The sequence below is a fragment of the Aulonocara sp. 'chitande type north' Nkhata Bay genome, linkage group LG19 (genome assembly GCF_057382095.1).
Source record: "Aulonocara sp. 'chitande type north' Nkhata Bay isolate Kocher_YH1m ecotype deep benthic linkage group LG19, A_spYH_male_GT1.1, whole genome shotgun sequence".
Lineage (NCBI taxonomy): Eukaryota > Metazoa > Chordata > Actinopteri > Cichliformes > Cichlidae > Aulonocara > Aulonocara sp. 'chitande type north' Nkhata Bay.
In genome coordinates this window covers 30,367,666-30,387,640 of record NC_141362.1, presented here as the reverse complement: position 1 = coordinate 30,387,640, position 19,975 = coordinate 30,367,666, and the positions used below count along the sequence as shown (strand labels likewise).

The 19,975-nt window shown below is 42.1% G+C and overlaps 2 protein-coding genes across 2 annotated transcripts; one reads left to right on the top strand and one right to left on the bottom strand.

The window, feature by feature from the left end:
* The first annotated feature begins 1 nt into the window (after window position 1).
* aldh6a1 (aldehyde dehydrogenase 6 family, member A1) lies at window positions 2-6,759 on the top strand. Its single transcript, XM_086274106.1, has 13 exons — window positions 2-113; window positions 761-805; window positions 1,279-1,320; window positions 1,408-1,482; window positions 1,745-1,906; window positions 2,329-2,407; window positions 3,147-3,449; window positions 3,702-3,823; window positions 4,159-4,348; window positions 4,832-5,013; window positions 5,108-5,287; window positions 6,193-6,291; window positions 6,396-6,759. The coding sequence occupies exons 2-13, from the start codon at window positions 767-769 to the stop codon at window positions 6,498-6,500; spliced, it is 1,578 nt and encodes a 525-aa protein (XP_086130232.1). The 5' UTR covers window positions 2-113; window positions 761-766; the 3' UTR covers window positions 6,501-6,759.
* Window positions 6,379-17,230, bottom strand: bbof1a (basal body orientation factor 1a). Its single transcript, XM_086274107.1, has 11 exons — window positions 17,046-17,230; window positions 16,715-16,967; window positions 15,007-15,072; window positions 13,141-13,221; window positions 12,967-13,047; window positions 12,330-12,406; window positions 10,130-10,274; window positions 9,098-9,588; window positions 8,796-8,900; window positions 7,944-8,015; window positions 6,379-7,764 (listed from the first exon to the last, which is right to left on the bottom strand). Exons 1-11 carry the CDS (start codon window positions 17,087-17,089, stop codon window positions 7,671-7,673), a joined length of 1,509 nt encoding a protein of 502 aa, XP_086130233.1. The 5' UTR covers window positions 17,090-17,230; the 3' UTR covers window positions 6,379-7,670.
* Between the last annotated feature and the right edge of the window lie 2,745 nt (window positions 17,231-19,975).

Below are 19,975 nucleotides of genomic sequence, written 5' to 3'. Positions count from 1 at the left end.
CGCCCACAGGTGATTCACATCTGTGGGGTGGAAAGCTGAATGCTGTCTTCTGCTGGCCACCGCGCTACCTGCCTGCACAGTGGGTCAAATCAGTTCGGCGTAGCACATGATATTAGTGATGGTGAGATGAAGCCTCATGATGAACTGAAGCTTTCCATCCAATTGGTCGACTCATGGTTCGAAGCATTGTGATGATTCATTTGCTCTACTGCGCCATCAAGTGGACAATTCAAGTGAAGCGGGCTCTTTGATTATAATGATGTGTAAACCTTATGTACATCTGGATAATGACACAAACTAGTGTTTGGTGCTTCACTTTTTAATAAACTAAAAGACAGAAATCAGATTATAGGATGTGTAGTGTTGTTTATTTATATTTTGGTGTTTATCATTTGTGATATTTATTACTGTGTGCATACTTTATTAGGAGAGACAAAATTAAAAAAAAAAAAATCTCTTCCTTGCTGGTTCCATCGAAGAAGAAATGCACAAGTAACTATGTAGCACGTACGTAATCCAATTCCACAACACGGTGTGATGGGGAATCAGCTGTTTTCCTGCCCATGTTATTTCGAATCTGGCGCGAACCGATGAACCAGTCCCTGAATCAGTCACGTGGTACGGACTGCCCGCGAGGCCTCGAACGTCACTGCATACGTAATCAAAGCAAGCCTCGATACGCGCTTCAGAAAAACGCCCCCGCGATTACCCGACGCACGATTCGAAGCTTCGACACACAGGACACATCACTACATGATATCCCAGAATGGCGTCAACAGCTCTGAGATCAGCGTTCAGGACCAAGGTAAAGTGCAAGTGGCAGCGTGTGGTCAGCTCTGATTGTTGACACAGTGTCCTGCAGAAGTTATGTCCGTGCATTCCTTTACAGGGGAGGAATAACGTTTTTCCTCAGTTCAAAAATCTTAAGAGGATTAAAAGTAATCATAATAATTTTATGCCTTCAAGAGCTGATTTATAACATGAAGAAAGTTTTTCTACTCGTGTTCAGCTGCAGGTGCATTTAAGCGCAAAGAAGTCTACCCGTGCACCTGCAGCCTGGACCGCATTCCTTCTCTCAGTCCGCTTCACTCAGCTTGACTTTGTCCCCATTTTCACAACTCCACACTCAGTAGTTGCACATTAATCTAATCGGCCAACAGGCTGCAGCTGGTTGACAAAATGTGCAAATGAAACAGCACGTTGTACTTCTAGGATGGATAAATACTGCAGTTTTTGCTACTTTTAGCGATTTGACTCCCTGCTGTGCCGCTTTCACAGGTTCCATTTAGAGTCGGCCGACTGTGCTACTCCTCCTCTGTGGTGAGTGCTTATGAGTAACTGTTAATCTGGTAATACATTTCAGAGATAATCAACCCTACGAGTAAATGCTGATATCTTTCCTCACAGCCCACCACCAAACTGTTTATTGATGGGAAGTTTGTTGAATCCAAGTCCTCAGAATGGCTGGATATTCACAATCCTGTAAGTACTTCTAGTATTTCTTGGCAACATCCATTATTAGTTGAGGTGAGTGTGTACTGATGCCTCACCACACTGTGCTTGTACAGTATGGAGTTGCTTAACCTGGACATACTGGTCCAGACTGGTTTGTGTAGATGGGCATCCCACGTCAACATTTAGATTCAGATTTGGCATTATTGAATGAGCAGTATAAATTAGCACTTATTTTTAGTGTTTAAAAAAAATCCAGCTTAGAGATCATGACTTTTTTCCACTTTCACAGGCTACCAATGAGGTGATCACCCGCGTGCCCAAAGCCACCCAGGAGGAGATGCTGGCTGCTGTAGACTCATGCTCCAGAGCCTTTCGCTCCTGGTCTGAGACCTCCATCTTGGCTCGACAGCAGGTTTTTCTGCGCTATCAGCAGCTTATCAAGGACAATATTGTAAGTCACCGTAAGGTGCTCTGAAAGTAAAAACACATTCAGCCTTGTTTAATTAATGAATCAAACAAGAGCGTGGACTCACCGTTGCCTCACAGAGAGAGGTTCTTAGGTCTCCCTCTTCTCTCTGGGTACTCTGGCTTCCTCCCAAAGTTCAAAGACATGCGTGTTAGGTTAACTGGAGATTTTAGACTGGCTATGTCTCTGCGTTAGCCCTGCAATAGGCTAGTGACTTGTTCAGAGTGCACCCCACCTCTCACCATATGACAGCTCGTATCCAGCCCCACTCCAGCCGTGGGCTTGGATGGATGAATGAACAGATGGACAGACAGCATGTTAGTCCGTCCACAGTAGTTCAGAGCTCTTGTTTGAGTGAAACTTGACTTTAGGCTATATAGCTGATACAGCGTCCTCATGCGTTTCAGAAAGAACTTGCCAAGGCCATCACAGTGGAGCAGGGGAAGACCCTTGCAGATGCAGAGGGAGATGTGTTCAGAGGATTGCGTAAGTGTGTCTGACACACACACATGCATACAATGTCCTTTTTGTCATTGAGCAACAAGTGGTTAAATATTTGCATTTTGTGTAGGCTCTTAACTCATTTACAGGAATCTGTTAATCTGTTTCATCTTGTATATGGGACAAGCGGGACAGAGGGTGGTTTATTACATGACTGATTCTGTGGAAGATTAAATTTTGATATTTTTAGGCCTTTCTATGATAGTAAATAACATGCAACAATTGGCCTGGGACAGTAAGGAGATGAGTTTTTAGTAATATGTGAACTAACAAAGTTGCTCCTGAAAAAATTATTAGTTCAAATTCAGTGATTTGATGTGGTTTGTTATGTCTGTTATTTCTTTCATGGAGATGATGTTTTAGATCATCTTCATATGCCCGGTTTTTTTATTGACGTAGTTGTATAAATTGGCTTAGAATAAAAAATAATGTATCTGTGACAGCTGGAGTTGTCATTATAATAAAAATATTTCATGTTTACATCATACTTGAATCATCATTTTAATAAAATGCAGATCACGATATCTACCTTTGCTAACTTTATCCTGGTGTAGCAGCTGACACACACATGCTTTTGTTTAAATGTCGTGCCTGTGCACATAAATAACCAACTACTGCCAGGGGTGTTGAACATAAGGACAAAATCTCGTGAAATGAAAAGATGCCAGTCATCCTTTAATTGCTAAACCTGACCATACTATGGTTCATACTTCTTTCTGTGCAGAGGTGGTAGAACACACCTGCAGCATCACCTCCCTGATGCTCGGGGAAACCCTGCCCTCCATCTCCAAAGACATGGACACTTACACCTATCGCCTTCCCCTTGGGGTGTGTGCCGGCATTGCCCCCTTCAACTTCCCGGCTATGATCCCCCTGTGGATGTTCCCTATGGGCATGGTATGTGGCAACACGTACCTGCTGAAGCCCTCGGAGCGTGTGCCCACATGCGCCATGCTGCTGGCTAAGATGCTGCAGGATGCTGGCGCTCCAGATGGAACGCTCAACATCATCCACGGCCAACACGACGGTAAGAGCTGGTGGCTGTGTAATGTTACAGTAAGATGTAAAGATGTTCGACAAATAAGCTTAAAGCCTCAAATTACCGCCAATAAATCCTTTTTTTTTTTTTTTTTAAATCCATCATTCAGATAGAAAATGTAGTTATCTTGGCAGAAAAACAATGTGTGTAACAATGAAGATATCTACATTTGCTCTAAATCATAAACCGTAATCACCTGCCATTACTTAAGTCATCTCTGTAACTGTCTTCCTCTTACAGCTGTGAACTTCATCTGTGACCATCCGGCCATCAAGGCTATCAGCTTTGTTGGCTCAAATCAAGCAGGGGAGTATATTTATGAGAGGGGCTCTAAAAATGGCAAAAGGGTGCAGTCCAACATGGTGAGCAACAGTTTTAATGTCTGACATGTGCTTTAAACATCCAGAAGGTGGCAGCATTGGCCAACAGTTTCAAGTGTTTGTGTCGCCCAATGGTACTGAGGAGTGCATGTGCATGGTGCAGCTGTGCATCACATTTAAAAAGGCCCAGATTGCGAACTGGAAATGTTCCATTGCCTCACGTGGACTGAAATGTGGACCAAGTTTACAATGTGAAATTTGTAGGTCGTTTGTTTCTGATCTAATTCCCTGATTTTTATGTCCCTGCTTGTGACTAACCAGTTGCTGTAATGTGGAGATCAAACGGCAAAGGGCTAACCACTTCTTGTGTACTGTAGGGAGCCAAGAACCATGGTGTGGTGATGCCTGATGCCAACAAGGAGAACACTCTGAACCAGCTTGTGGGCGCGGCGTTCGGGGCAGCGGGACAACGCTGCATGGCTCTGTCCACAGCCATACTGGTGGGCGAGGCGCGTAGCTGGCTGCCGGAGCTGGTGGAACGTGCCAAAGCTCTGCGCGTGGATGCAGGTACCACGCCCCATCGCCTTCACCTCGGCCTCTCCTGTTCTCCTGAGCGCGTTTCCCCCAAGGTCCTTTTTGGTTTTATTCATCTCGGGGCCACCCACACCGCCCTAACCTCACCTCTCGCCTTATGGCCTGTTGTAACTTCACATTGGGAGTCAGCTGGGTTTGTTGAGTCAGCCATGCTGCAAATTTGTGGCCAGATCTGCGGCTCGGGCCTAAATGGCGGTCTAGAGGATCAAATCCTATGAGAAAAGAAGTTGATGTGAAGTAAAATGGAGAATGAGTCTGTGTGTTTACAGCGATATGAAGTTTAATTTGTACATTACACAGGAAACCCGCAAGAATCCATTTTAGAGGGAGTGCCTCAAAGTGCCCCTTGTCCTGGCTTTTGTGGCCAACGAAATGTCAGTGCCCATAGTTTGTTCGCATTAGTCAAGTGACAGAACGTGTAACCTTATAGCTGTTTGTTTTTTGGGGCCCTGCTAGGAGACCAGCCTGGTGCAGATCTGGGGCCTCTGATCTCTCCCCAAGCCAGGAACAGAGTCTGCAGTCTGATCCAGAGCGGCGTGGAGGAGGGAGCAAAGCTGCTACTGGATGGCCGAAATATTAAAGTCAAAGGTTACGAGAACGGCAACTTTGTGGGACCTACCATCCTCGGCAACGTCACAGTATGAGGCTTCATGTGTTAAAAGTACTTGCACGTGAGTGATATTACAAAGATGTCTGCAGTCTGTGAAAGTGCTCCGTTGTGCGCTCTTTCAGCCTCAGATGAAGTGCTACACCGAGGAGATCTTTGGGCCCGTGCTGGTCGTTCTGGAGGCAGACTCCCTGGACAACGCCATCAGTTTGGTTAACAAGAACCCCTATGGCAACGGTACAGCCATCTTCACCACAAACGGTGCCACCGCACGCAAATATACTCACGAGGTGGATGTGGGCCAGGTGAGTGGCCGCTGCGTCCAAATGTGCAGCTCGTTCAAGGGAGAAAGGAGACATTCACGCCGCTCTGTCGTTTCTATGCACCATCTCAAGCGGAGAGAACATCATATTTGTTTGAAAGCCTTCACACATTAAATAAAAACAATTATTTTCCATGTTGAGCATACCCTTATTTGCTCCCTACCCAAAATGCACACCTTAAGCAACCCCCTTTTTCCCCTCCACATCCACACCCAAGAAAGTCGCAAATAGCAACAGCAAATATGCTTCTGTTAAATAAAAATAGGGATGCATAGAAACTTTTCCAGGTAGTATTCAGGGGAAGAGGGGAGTTGGTGGTGAGAATTGTTAAAATTAAATCTCAAAAGGGATTTCTAGGTGCGTATTTAACAGTTAAGTAAAAACATGGCCATCCTGTTTGTTTGCCTGTGGAGCCTAGTTATGCCCTGTGTTTGCTGTTCACATGTCGGGGAATGTTGTGCAGGCCATGTGCCGTACTCGTCTCCAAACCTCCATGCAACAAACATCTACTTTTCTGTTTTTTTTTCTTTTCTCCCATGCACCTTTGCCAAAAGGCCCAAGTATGCAAACCTATTCCCGTTGTTTAAAACACACTAAACCAACCATGCCGTGCCTCTTGGTGTTTTCGCAACAAAACTTTATTTTTATATATTTTTTGTTTTCCTCCCTTTTTCGTAAGAGCACGCTTTGTTTTCACACATCAAATAAAAGCCACAGGTTTATCTCTGTTTTGTGCGATCGTGTAAGCTTGCTTTGTAAACAGCACGCACGTACCGCATCTCTCATCAGCTGAGTCTCGCTTGTCCCTAGCAATTTAGGACCTGAGGGAATTGTTTTACAAACCTTACACTTATGGAAATGAAAGGGACAATGCTTGTTTTCTGCAGGTGGGAGTCAATGTTCCAATCCCGGTGCCGCTGCCAATGTTCTCCTTCACTGGATCGAGGGGATCCTTCAGAGGGGACACGAACTTCTACGGAAAACAAGTGAGTGGCAACTAAAACAAACGGATCCTGTCGTTGGGCCTGTGAGAGTAAAAACACAGCAGCTGTCTTAATGTGATGTAAACGCTTTTATTTTTGCTCTTCAGGGCATCCAGTTCTACACACAGATCAAAACCGTCACCGCACAATGGAAAGCTGAAGATGCCACCTTAAAAAGTCCTGCCGTTACCATGCCTACCATGGGACGCTAAATGCTCCATCCAGTCGCTGCTGATTACTCTTGTAAACCAGGAGACGTCAAACGCTCCACTTGCAAAAGCAGATTCATATGTCACCTGTGAATAGCTCATAAATACAAGTTATAAATAAATAATCCCCAGATTAAAAGGCTTTATATTAGATATGTATATGTGGCTATTGTGTGAGGGGACAACACTAAGGCAATCCAAAAGTTCTGTAACATTATTGGGTCAATGTCATTTCCAGAAATACAGCACCTGCTGAAACTCTTATACACTTGCTGTGTTTGTGTTTCACAGAAATGAAAGCTGCCTGGAGTCACACCGGTTGCCTTTGATTATGCTATCTTACACCTCTCCTCCCATGACCCCCTTTTCTCCTCTGCCACAATGAGGCATCTTCCTGTAAACGTGCCTCATGTTTATCCATTCATCAAGTGTCTTAATGTGCAAATGCTGCACCTGCACTGTACTGATACTCATCAAGCTTACCTTCTAGTATTGTGTATATGACTTATCAGATAAGAGAGCGTCAATGTGCTGACACTTTATATCAAATCTATCAATACACAGGCAACACTATAGCTCACCGGATTGAGCAACTGACCGATAAGCTGTAAATTTTACAGGCCTGGGTTTGAAACAGCCCTGAGCCATTTGCTGCTCTCTTCCAGCTTTCCAATCTACTTTCACCTTTTCTATCATAATAAAAGATAAAACCCCTCAAAAATGACTTAAAAAAAACATCTATCCATCCATTCTTTTTAACCACTTACCACACGGGTGAGTGTGGGTGGGGGGTCATTTGTACAGGTGACCCGGCTATTCAGCTTATAAGATGCTACTTCTGTTCCAACTGCTTGTCACATCCTTGCTGGAAGGCGCAAAGAAAGGATGTAAGTGGATGTAAGGTGTGTGGGCAAACTGAAATCCTCATGTCACCTGGTGCATATGTTCTTATCAGCACTCTGTAGTCACAAATAGATTTTCTTTCTTTTCTTTTTTTAAACTGAGGTACAACAGACAGAACGTGCAAAAGCACTCACATGCCACACCGCACATGCGTGCACGGTAAGATATTTTGAACAAGCACAAACAAACATCCTATATTCTAGTTGTGTTAACACTCTTGAGGAAACACGCAAGCACAGTTTAATGTGAGACACAGAGGCCACTCGGAGGTCACGTGATGTGTGTATCTGGCTGGGCGGCTGGCAGCGTGGACTCTGATGGCGCCGGGGTGCTCATGGTCGCCGGGGACAGCTCCTCTCTAATTCTGGAAGAAAGTCATCATCATGCCACTGTGTTGATAAATCACATGTAGGCACTCATGTTCTCACAGCCGCTGCTTTTTTGGCTAAACATGGAATGTGGGGACCAATAAATCTTAAAGGGCTTCTTAATTGCAAGGATGAGGCACAGTTTTTATTCTTGTGCATTCCTTCAGCGTCTTACCCGGCTACATCGTTCTCCGTGAAGCTCCTCTTCTCAGTGGAGGCCGGCAGAGCCACCTGTCGGCTGACTTGGCTGTCAGGAAGATGCGGAGTTGCGGTTAAATACAGAACCTCACAGTGAAAAGTCATGTTTTAGCACAGTGGTGTCTTTTCACTGAGGCCTCCAGCCTGTCTAGTGAAGGGGTTACTCCGGGTCAGCACAACGCACATGGATTTGCATGCTGCAAACTTCAGCTGCCAAATGTTCTGTGTTATTCTGCTGGTCTAGCTGCCAGACCGAGGTTAACCTGAATATACTTCTCCTCATGCCTGCCTTGCCCCTATACATCCAGCTCTCCTGCACACTCCTTCCTGAAAATCATGTTACCAGCTGCTCTCTGACCACAAGTGTTCAAAGAACAAAATAAGCTGCGAGTGCACGTGAAGAGAGGCCAATAGGGTGAAAGCAAATCGACGTGACCAGATGTTTGTTTCCAAGCACACGACTCTGCGGCCTGGGCCTATTTTTACTATTGTGCCCAGACTCTTTCTTCATTCTTTTTAAGCAGCTGCATGGAAAAGAAAATTGCTTGAAGCCTAACTGATGTTTTATGGTATCCTCTTCTGCTGAGAAAATGGCTGTTTAAAACATTAAAAAGAGGGAGGAGTCATCAGAAGCTGTGACTGAACCTCTGCACAGTGTCACTGCACTTTGTTCTTCAGAGTTAATTGCCGCAGCAGTGTCAGTTCATTCTGGGGGATTACAAAAGGATTCGAATGTATTAAAATCGGGATGAAGTCAATGAGCGAACAAAGCGTCCAGCACGACTTTTGCTAAGTCAAACATAAACAAATAATTGCAGCGTTTCATTACCTTTCTCTGCATCCATTCATTTTAGCAAAGAGAAGCCGGAGCACTTGTTCCTTTTGCTCCCAAGTGAGATCAGAGATTTCAACTTCGCTCCCCGGTTGATCCGTCCTTCAAGACAAGCAGATGAAATCACATTTCAGTGTCACTTTTGTTGTGTAAATTCCTTTACTCAATGAATATGAACCACAAAGATGTTTGCTGACCACTGAACAAGCTGGGAATCAGCACTAGTAAACATAAGGAATTAAAAATATCAGGAAGATACACACAGCGTATGGAAATGATGAGAAGGGCAGGACACCTACCATGTCGCAGCCGCCTCCATGTCTGAATAGACAGAGTTGGTACTGTGGGCAGTTTTATGGAAGGTGCGGATGGGTGGGAACTTTATCTTTCCTGCTGTGGCTTCTCTAAACCTCCTACGATAACTCTGCAGTGCCTCCTGTCTGTATTGGAGCCTGCTGTCCTTGATCTCCTTCCTCACATGACCCAGTGCTTCATGGAAGAACTCCTCCAGCTCTTGGCGCTTTGCTACAATGGTGCTCGCCAGTTGCTTCACATGCTTCATTTCCTTTTCTCGCATCGCGAGCACTTTCTGCAGCTTGTCCAGCTCCACCTGGCTGGCCTGGATGGTGACCAGGTTCGCCTTCTCTTTCTTCTCCTGCTGCTCAATCTCCACGGCTTTGAGCTGCAGGGCCTCCTCCAGGGAAGCCACCTCGGCCCTCAGTTCAGTTAGCTTCTGTTTTTGAGTCCCCATCTGTGCTGCGTTGTCCTTTACCGTCAACTCCAGCATGCTCTAGGTGAGCAGGAAACGGATAACACAGAGTTAATTTTAGAAAATCCTCTCACTTTTATTCCAGTGTAGAACAAGGAACAGATATTGACTTGTGTTCCAGCCTGTTCTGCTCAGTGAGTGGTCAAAGTTTCAGTAAGCCAGGTTTACTCTACTGATTAGCTGTCATCATCAGAGGTAAGATTAATGTGCCCAGCATTTATTTATGTTTAAGAATCACAGCCAGAAAACGGCCAAGGATAAGCTACTTTATTTGAACCCAGACACCAGTGGAAACTCACCACAACCACTGACCGCTGAGAGGCTGGATAGTAGTCAGAAGATGAGGGGGGTGGGAGTGGGACCACAAGCAAAATACACAGGATCAGCACAAGTAAACAACACAAGGGAAAAACCACCTGAAATATATTCTGCACAGATCTGACAAGTGTTTCATAACTGAAAGTGATTTAAAATGTCTTTATGGAGATGAATGGCCTCTGTCCAGGGACTGCTGATGCCTAATAGCTACTCTGGTGTTTGCTGTCCTTTGGTTTAAACATACCTTGTCCAATGCCAGTGAGGTGTTTTCCTCAGTCAGTAACTTTGCTAACTTCTGCAGATCCTCTGCCTCCTTTATGTGATATTTCAGCTTGTCAATGAGGCAATCGCGCTCCTTGATCACAGAGTGCAAAGCATCTTTCAATCGCCTAAACAGTTTACAGCATAAAAGAGAGACACTGAAAAATGAATCAACAGTTATGAACACGCACCAGTCTTGATATTGTGTTCAGCAGTATTTGCAGTCAATTCCTAGCCTGCTGCAAAAAAAAATATTCATTTATTTATTTGTGAAATACAGTCCAAAAAATGAAAATAAAAGTATAAACCCTGTCAGTTCTAAGATTTTGTGCATCAGTGTTTAGTCTTTATGAGCACTTAAAATTAGATAAACACAACCTCAGATGATCTATAAAACATGGCATATTATACTGAGTCAAGAACAACTTGGCTGATGAAGCAGTGTATGGGGAAAACTAAGTACTAGTTACACAGAGATCATGAGAGCAACTATCAGTCAGATGCTGCTACTCAAATGATATGAAATGTGACCATGTTCACAGAAGCAAAGGTTTTGGCAGTTTGTTCATCTGGTGCATTCAGATGTGTGTAGACACAATTCCAATTAGGAAAAATATCGGCAATGATCTCAGAGAATCTGGGAACGGTTATTAGCTCATTTTAAACAATCTGAAGTCCTTCTACAGTGAAGGATTGTTCACAAGTGGAAAACACTCAAGGAAGTTGCCAATCTTTGCAAAAGTAGATGTTCCAGCTAAGAGAAATTAAAAAAAGACTACTAAGGCCCCAGTTAGCATGTAACTTCAGTACAAAAACAAACAAACAAACAAAGTATTGCATCTTTGCCTCGTCTTTCTAAAAAAAGACATGTCAGTATGACTTCGGTTTGCAAAGATGCATCTTAGACAAACCACAAAACCTCTAGAACAATATCTTTTGGAGAAACAAGACCAAAATTGAGTTGTTGCCCATAATTTATAGTGCCACATTTCATGACAAGCAAACACAAGATATCAGCACAAATACCTCAAACCGACTGCCAAGCACGGTGGTGGAGGAGTGATGGTTTGGGCTTGTTTTACAGAACCTGGGCACCTTGCAGTCATTGAGTCGACCACGAACTCCTCTGTACACCAAAGTATTCTAGAATCAAAATGAGAGGCCATCTGTCTGATAGCTAAGGCTTGACTCGGTCATGCCAGTGGTCAGGACAATGATCCCGAGCACAGCATCAAATCTACAACAGAATGGCCAAAAAAAGAAAAAGACTAACAATGACCTGGTCAAAGCGCCACCCGAGTGAAATGATCTTAAGCTGCGCATGAATAATTGCTGCAAACCTCAATAAACTGAAGCAAAATTGTAAAGAAAAGTGGGTCAGAATTCCTCCACAATGATATAAGAGGCACACGGTCACACAGTAACGTTATTTCTGCTAAATGACGATGGCAATTTTATTCATACAGCACATTTCATTATACTTCAGCTCAGTGTATTTTAAACAGACAATAAAGGTGGTGTGGATGTACTTAGTTTTTCACACACTGCTTCTTTGTTCTGGCTTGGTTTTTGTTCATTAAAGGATGTCCTTGACGAATATGTCATCTGTTGATGTCCTGATACACAAAACTTGAATGTAATTCAAAGAAAATATTATTTTTACCATGACTGCATATTTCAAAGTTATTAAGTAGTGCATATTACAATAATATAATAAGGACATTTTCTTTTGTAAGCCTCGTAAAGTGAATTAACTGAATGACTGCACTTGACTTTTTAAGATCACCCACATGTGTCCAAAATTAAATCAATTACCGACACCAAGATCAAACCGACAGGACCACACCAGTATCAATGTAAATGTTTTATGAGCTGTAAAAAATAACTAAACACAGCAGAGGCAGTGCACATCTTATGGCCTCAAAAGTAATAAACTATGGTCTTCCACACACACACTTTACTTTTTCCTCGCTGCAGCATGGCTGAGGATGTGTTCCTTGGAACATGACGAGCCGGCGTGGTCAAAAAATAACATCAGTTCTAGCGAAATCTATTTTTATACATAATCACTCATATGAGTAAATTATTTTCTCTTTGCACTTTGCATGACAGTGCAATTTATAGAGCAAAATTAGACTGTAAAGTGACAGCAAAACAAACAAACAAACAAACAAAGGACTCACACAATGGCTTCACGGTGGTCCTCCGCCATCTTGGCCATTGTTTGACTACATGCCTTTGTTTCTTTCTCCAAGCGTTCCTGAAGGGAAATTTACAGCTTTTTCACTCTTTCAACTTTCAATATTAAAGCTTCTTTTTCACCAACATCTTTTGCACTTAGACATTTGTACCTGGTCAAACCGAGCATCAGATGGGAAAAAGGTCATTTAAGTGACTTTGACCATTTGGTACCAAATGGTTCTGAGTGTTTCAGAAATTGCTGCTCTGCTCAGGATTTTTCACTCTAGAGTTTACAGACAGCAGCCAAAAAACGAGAGAATTTGCAGTGAGCAGCGGTTCTGTTGGAGAAAATGTCTTGTTGATACCAGACATGAGAGAAGAATGGCCAGACTGCTTTAAGCCGATAGGAAGAGCACTTTTGGGACAAGGTGGAACGGAAGATTCACATCACAGATCTGCAGAAACTGTGTTGCTGTCATGTCAGCACCTTGTTAAATCTATGCCGTGAAGAATGAAGACATTTCTAAAACCAAAAGGGGGTCCAAGCTGGTCCTAGCAAGACATAGCTAACAAAGTTGACCAGTAAGTGTAGTTCCAAACCCGGGGGAGAATTTTTGGATTATATTCCTGACTTCCTACCATTTCTTTTAAGAACTGATCCTCCTTCTCTCTTAGGTGTTGCATTAGCTTCTTGTAAGCATCATCGCTGCTTTGTTTCATCTGGAATATGAAAAACCATGGTTACTGGTCACATTTTAATATCCTTACATGTAATAAGTATTTTTTTTGTGGGTTTTTTTTGTGTGTCCTCACGTGAACGATATCCTGCTCCCTTTGGACTTCTATTTCTTTCATCTTTCTCATTTCTTCCTGGATCATGTTAAGCTCACTGACCTTTTGAATTAGACAAACACACACACACAGACACAAAAACAGAATCCTGGGTATTAAATGCCATGTCTCAACTGTACGCATAAATCCACTTAGACTGGATCTGGTGCAAACATCCCACAAGTGCAGCTTGTAATACTTAGGAAGATTTCATCGTGGAGTTCAAATGGCCAATGCTCTTTTGCAAACTGACTTCAGCACAGATCACTCGTGCTAAATACCTCAAGATGCTACTGTGGAGAAGCCAGTCTGAGCAAAATGTGACAAAATGACCAAAGTCATGAGAAACTAGAAAAACACGCACCCACAAACATGTACATGACGAGTAAATGAGAGGCTATCAACCATCTGATTACAACGTTAGGCCTAATCGTTATTCTGCAGATAACTCCGTTCGCATTCGTCGACTTCAGAGAGCCACTCGACAGTATTTACACAAGCTGGTTTGCGTCATCTGCAATTTTCACTGTGTGGGATCTATCAAGTGGTCAAGCCTTCCAAAAATACCTTCCAGTTTAAAGTTCACAGCGATTAGTACAGCCTAAATATGTCTTTTCCTGATGCTGCAAATTGAACATATGCAGGACAGTTATAAAAATAACTGTTTTAAAACACAGCTTATCACTATTGGAATAGTTTGGATAGTCATCAAAACATACATTACACAGAGATAAGCAGTCATACTGACATAGAAGCTATGGAATGAATGTTTATGTAAACAATAACCTACAAAAATTAGCTTTTAGCAAAAACTACTGAATCAGCCAACCTGATGGAAGGGGAAAGGCTGTTCCACAGTTTGGTTGCTAAAACATCAAAAGCGTGGTCACCTCTTGGTTTTAAGAACAGTTAAAAAACACTGATAACATAATTAAAGAGGCTGCAGGCCTGTAGTATAAGCCAGACCATGTAGAGTCCACGAAAAAATGAATTCTACATTTCACTGAAAGCCATGAGAGGGTGGCAAAAATAGGCCCTATATGCCAACGCTGCATCCTAGGCCAACTCGATGTCTTCCAGGAAGGATTAAGCATTCAGCTCATGTGACCTTACAGTAAGAAAAGGGCTGTAAACAGCATGTTTTGGGTCACATCTCTGGAGTTAGCCACAGAATTTTCCACTGACTGATCGTATGTGAGAGGTCCATACATTTATGTAACAGGCTTGTTTTAAGTTGGTCCAAACCAGGCTTCTTTTTTCATCCATCATGTAAAAAGAGCTGGAGGATGGAAAACAGCTGCTAGCAAAAGGCTTTCTGTACATTTTTTTTTGTCTCCACTTGTCAAGCAAGCAATGCAAAATTTCTTTATTTTAATTATAAGAAGCTGAGTGCAGGGATGGAAGAGTCAAAAGTTCCTTTGCATTTTAGCGTAAGGATATGTGTGATATGTGAGGTATGGTTAACACATCAAGACCAGCAACGAGACTGCTTTTCTCCAACCAAGCACTTTTAAATTATGCTTTTCCCCCCTGTAGCCACTGACGTGGATTTAAATAACATTGGACCATGTAACTTGGAATGTGTGGGGTTTGTTTTTTGCTTTATGGTCACTTTGTTTGGTTGTTTTCTTACATAATAAATATCCACATAATTGCACACAAGACAGCTGTTGAGACACAGCGCAGCACATTTTTGTGATGCTACAGGTTTAACACGAGTACAGTAAATCACAAGCTCTACTGGAGTTTTCTGCCATGTACATACTAGGCATGTGGAGCATGTTTCGTGGACCAGATGTGAAAGTGCCTGTCTTTCTTTTAGTGTGGCTGAGTTTTATATGAACTCACCAATTTGTCCTTCTCTTCTCGGGCAAGTGCCTGCTGAGTTTGTAAGGCCTTCTCCAGCACACAAATCTGTAAAGTAACAGTTTAAATCATCCAAGAAAACACCACATTGATCACTTACATGAGGGCTGTCAACCTAATTTTACATATTCATGGGCCACACACTGCACACTTTGAGCTTTTTTAAACAGAGAGTGTTTTACTGTGAAAGATTACGACGGAATATTAGGGCCACATTAAGAAAGAAAAAATATTGTTGATCATATTGAGGGGCGATCGTGGCTCAAGAGTTGGGAGTTCGCCTTGTAATCGGAAGGTTGCCGGTTCGAGCCCCGGCTCGGACAGTCTCGGTCGTTGTGTCCTTGCAAGACACTTCACCCGTTGCCTACTGGTGGTGGTCAGAGGGCCCGGTGGCGCCAGTGTCCGGCAGCCTCGCCTCTGTCAGTGCGCCCCAGGGTGGCTGTGGCTACAATGTAGCTGCCATCACCTGTGTGTGAATGTGTGTGTGAATGTGTGGATGACTGGATGTGTAAAGCGCTTTGGGGTCTTAGGGACTAGTAAGGTGCTATAAATACAGACCATTTACAGGCCATATTAAAAAATAAAGTCAAAAATCAATTTTGAGAAAAATGTGGAAATTACTGATGTTTTTCCATATGTGAATATATGTGATATCAAAAAATCACAACAACAACAATTATAATAATATAATTAGTAATAACATTAGTAATAACACCACTCCCACCATCACTACTGCTGCTACAATTTCTACTACTTCTTGATAGCAATAAGAATGCTGAAAAGGAGAGGTAATTAATGAAATACAAATAGAAATAATGATAAAACGGGGGTGCTAAGATGGGAACTAGGAATTAGGACACTAGGCACTGGTGATTGTACAGGGTGATCCTCGTTAGGACTACCAAGGTTTTTGGGAGAGAGGTTGGTGTCATTATAGGGCAGGTCGGCAGTATTTTTGTTCTTTATTCAATAAATTATTTTTGTCTTTTATGGTGTTGTATATAGAAAGTAGAAATGATCCTAATCTACCAACTTTGATCTTAAATGGGCCAGTCCAGTAAATCTCCCCTTTCTGTTGGTGGAAAGAACTTTAAGTACACATTTAATCCTTGAGATATCTTCATGAAAGAAAAGAAGTGCAATTTCAGCAGTAAGTCTCAGTTTTCTACATATAAAGAAATGCTACAGTAGTAAATGACAGAAATCTGTCAGCACAACTAATAATTTAAATGTTGGTTTAAATTATAAGAAATTAATGTGTAATATTACTCAAAACGTTCTGGTAGCACATTGCCTAAACTATTATAAAACATAAAGGTTTGCTTAATTTACTTTAAATTTCTTATTCATTTTTTTTCCACTGTGGATATAAAGCATACATTTTTGTAGTAAATAGTGAAAAAACAGAAACTTTTCCATCATTTGATTGTTTATCTATGACTTGATTAATTTTGGCTTCATCTTTGGTCTGAAGTCTATATCAGTAGAAAAATCCTACATTTATGCCCTCCTTTCCAAAGTCATAGAGGGCCAGATTGGAGTCTTTGTTGGGCCGATTCTGGCCCTCCAGCCTTATGTTTGACACCCCTGATTTACACCTAACATATGAAAGTTTGACAATTTTGTATTAGCTTTTATTGTACTTTCGGTTGGCACTGCTTTAAAATATTCAGTTGAGTTATTCCGGGACCTTTTCCTCTTTAGCTGCCAGCTGTCTCTCCCAGTGGCCTGCTGTATGGATCGCGTCTTTCTCCGCGTGGTACAGCTGATTGGTGAGATGCTCGTTTGCGCGTGCCACCTTCTGACAAGACTCGGTGTAGTCCCTCAGGGACTGCTCGGTGGCCTTTAACCTCAGCTCCCACAGGACGGCGTTGGCCTTGGCCTTCTCCACGTCCGACTCTTTGTCCGTTTTCGAGTCCCGTTTGCCTTCCTTCTTTTCTTTCCTGAAACAAAACCCAAAGAGGAGTTCAAGTTTCCGTTTGTACTTCAGCTCGGCTAACAACAACAAAACGCACACTTACCCGCCTTTGGTCTTTTTAGGGTTGGAGGCTTTATTCGTCGGCATCGCTGCTACAATTACTGCTACAACAACCGAGTGCTAGAACAAAGAGGAAAAGCTGAGGGCAAATAATAACACTGAAAGATGAGTAGCTCCAGTAACCTGCTGGGAATGTTTGGGTCAAAGGTTGTTGCCAAGGGCACGATGTAGACTTTTTTTTGGTATAAACTTTATTGATATGCAACAAATAGCTCGTTACAATGGTTGTGCTAGCCGTCTCCATCAATTCCGTTGTTTTTTATTCAATAGTAACAGCTGTTTAGTTTTTTTTTCTTTAAGAGAACCGAGTCCACAGATCTCCCGCCCACAGGGAAAGCGTTCCTGAGTCTGGGGTGGAGGTGGCACTGTTAAAAAAGCGCTGTATCCGTAGTTTTCAGCCTTTTATGATGAACAACCAGCAGACACTATAGTCACATAACTTCAGGGACCTACTTGGGACATGTGCATGTAATCTCCAATGTATGATGGACCGTGAACATAATGGGGAGCCAGTGCATCTGGGTCAGCAACACTCAGAAGAGTCAGAAATCCTGCAGCTGGGTTCTAAACAACCTTGGGTGGTTCCAAGGAGGTTTTGCTTAGACAAAATAAAATGAATGCATGAATAACAATTTCCAGTTCACAGCCTGATACAGTGGCACTTAACTTGGCAATATTGCTTAAGTAATAAAAACAAGAGCAAACCAGAGATTTGATTGTCCAATGTGAAATCGGAGTCACAAGTTATTCCAAAGTTCCTGATAGAAGATTTAACAAATGTGGCAAGGGGTGCTAGAGTTTCCATTACCTTAGACACAAATCTGTCAGGGCTACAAACCAGGATGTTGGGAGCCTTCCAACTTTTAATGGAGTCTAAGCACCTATGTGAGAGCTGTTGCTCAGAAAGATTTTGGGGCTTAAAACATAACCTTGTGGCAAACCGTAGGCAAGAGAAGTGGAAGAGGATGTGTATTTAGAAGCAGCTACAGAAAGGGATAGTTCATGTTCAGTATCTTTAACTGCTATTCAAAGGAGATTGTTGGCTTGTTAGTGATTTTTCTTTATCTTGCACTTACCTGCAATTTTATTAAGTATTCCTTGTTAGAAATAGGTGAACAAATATTATCCTGCTGGTGCAGTCATCAGAAGATGGTTACACTGTGATCATAAAGGCATGGACATGGGCAGCCAAGGAAATATCCCCCACACCATTAAACTGCCAGCAGCTGCTGGAGGAGAAAAGAAAGGAAAAGACAGAAAGAAAAAAGAAAACATAGACAAATTAAATGACAAGTTTTGTGCCATGTATTTTCCAAGAAAATTGAAATTCAGTCACTTCTGACCTAGTTTGATAGTATGATAGATAGATTATTATAAGTGTATTGCTACATTTTATGATAGTAAGGTGCAGATAAGATGAACATTGGCTCAAATGGCTTAAGCCGTGATGGTGAGCCAACATGTACAAGAGATGACCATGAAAACAAAGTACTTAGATGCCCCAGCAGTAACTTATTTATTTGTAATTAATATTCTTACATTACTCAAACCTGTGCCTGTATGAACTGCATGCTGGTCTGGTTTCACCCCTATAGAAAAATTTTATGTAGTTTACATGTAGTACTGTTCCTTTTCCTTTGGCTGCAAACATTATACAAGTTATTTATTGGCTGATTATTTAAAAAAAAAAAGAGTTTTTGCAATGAAGTGTCATAAAGGTGCTGTGTTTTGCTGTCGTTTGATAAATTAAAGCCAAAAGTTACAGATTCTTTTTCATTTTTGTGTTTGCAGTTTTGTATTTTGTATCTCCAACTGCAGAAGAGCACTTCCGACCTTGTTCTTTACAGGTAAAGTGTTCAGTTAGCTACTCGATGACTCAATCAATCACTGTCAGAGATGATGTGCAAATGTCTGTTCTGCTGAACAACGTGCAAGGCTGACATAGGACTGTCTGTATTTGTCACTTGTCTTGTAATTATAGTAGTCTCAAGCTGGGCACTATCAAACAGGATCTGTTTTCACATGATCTCCTCCCACATGATGACATGAGACACATTTGGCTCCTGTCAGCAGTATTGTTCATGTTGTCCTGAAAAGAACTGTTTTTTTCTTTGCTATCCCCACAGTTGTTTTTTGCCGAGGTTATGGGAAAACCACTATGATCAACATAAATGCAGTTGGCTTACATCTTCGAAGAAGCTCATCCAATAGAAACAATGTAAAGTTAGTGCAGGTCGTAATTCAAGCTCAAAACCACTGAATTCTCTCATATCATCTTGTTCAGCTTTCTGCAGGCAGGAGCCTGAGTGTCCAGTGCAAATTATTCATCAAATTGGAAAAAAAAGAAGAAAAAAAGAAAAGTAGATATCGCAATACGAGTTGTGTGTGGCTATACTGTAAGTTGAACCATATAGGGGCGTTCAGTGCTCTGGCATCGTGAACAGAGCTTGAAGACTAAATTTAAAGGTAATTACTATGACAGTGAAGAGAGCAAACTGAAATAACCCTGAACTTTTCAAAGCTGTCATTATCATTGGAATTGTAATGACAAGGTTTGGGTCTCTTCAATGGACTTGTTGGGGTAGGACACCCACAAACATGGCATTCCTGAGGGTAACATTGCAGCATATTAATGATATATTGCACAGTGTAGATTACAAAGCTGGGGTCCCTTCTCATGCTTTATGGTTTCAGTTAACTTGAACAAAATACCAAACGCTGAATTGAAACTACCTCTTGTTTAACACAGCGTGTTTGTGCTGTGTCATGCCATACAAGCACTGCACAGCAGGCGTATACAGCAGCAGTTCACTCTTGAACTCAGAATATAGCAAAAGATTATTTTTAATTATTTATTTTTTAAACTTTATTCTGCAATAATATAGTAATTTGTTTCTTAAATACCTGTTTTAC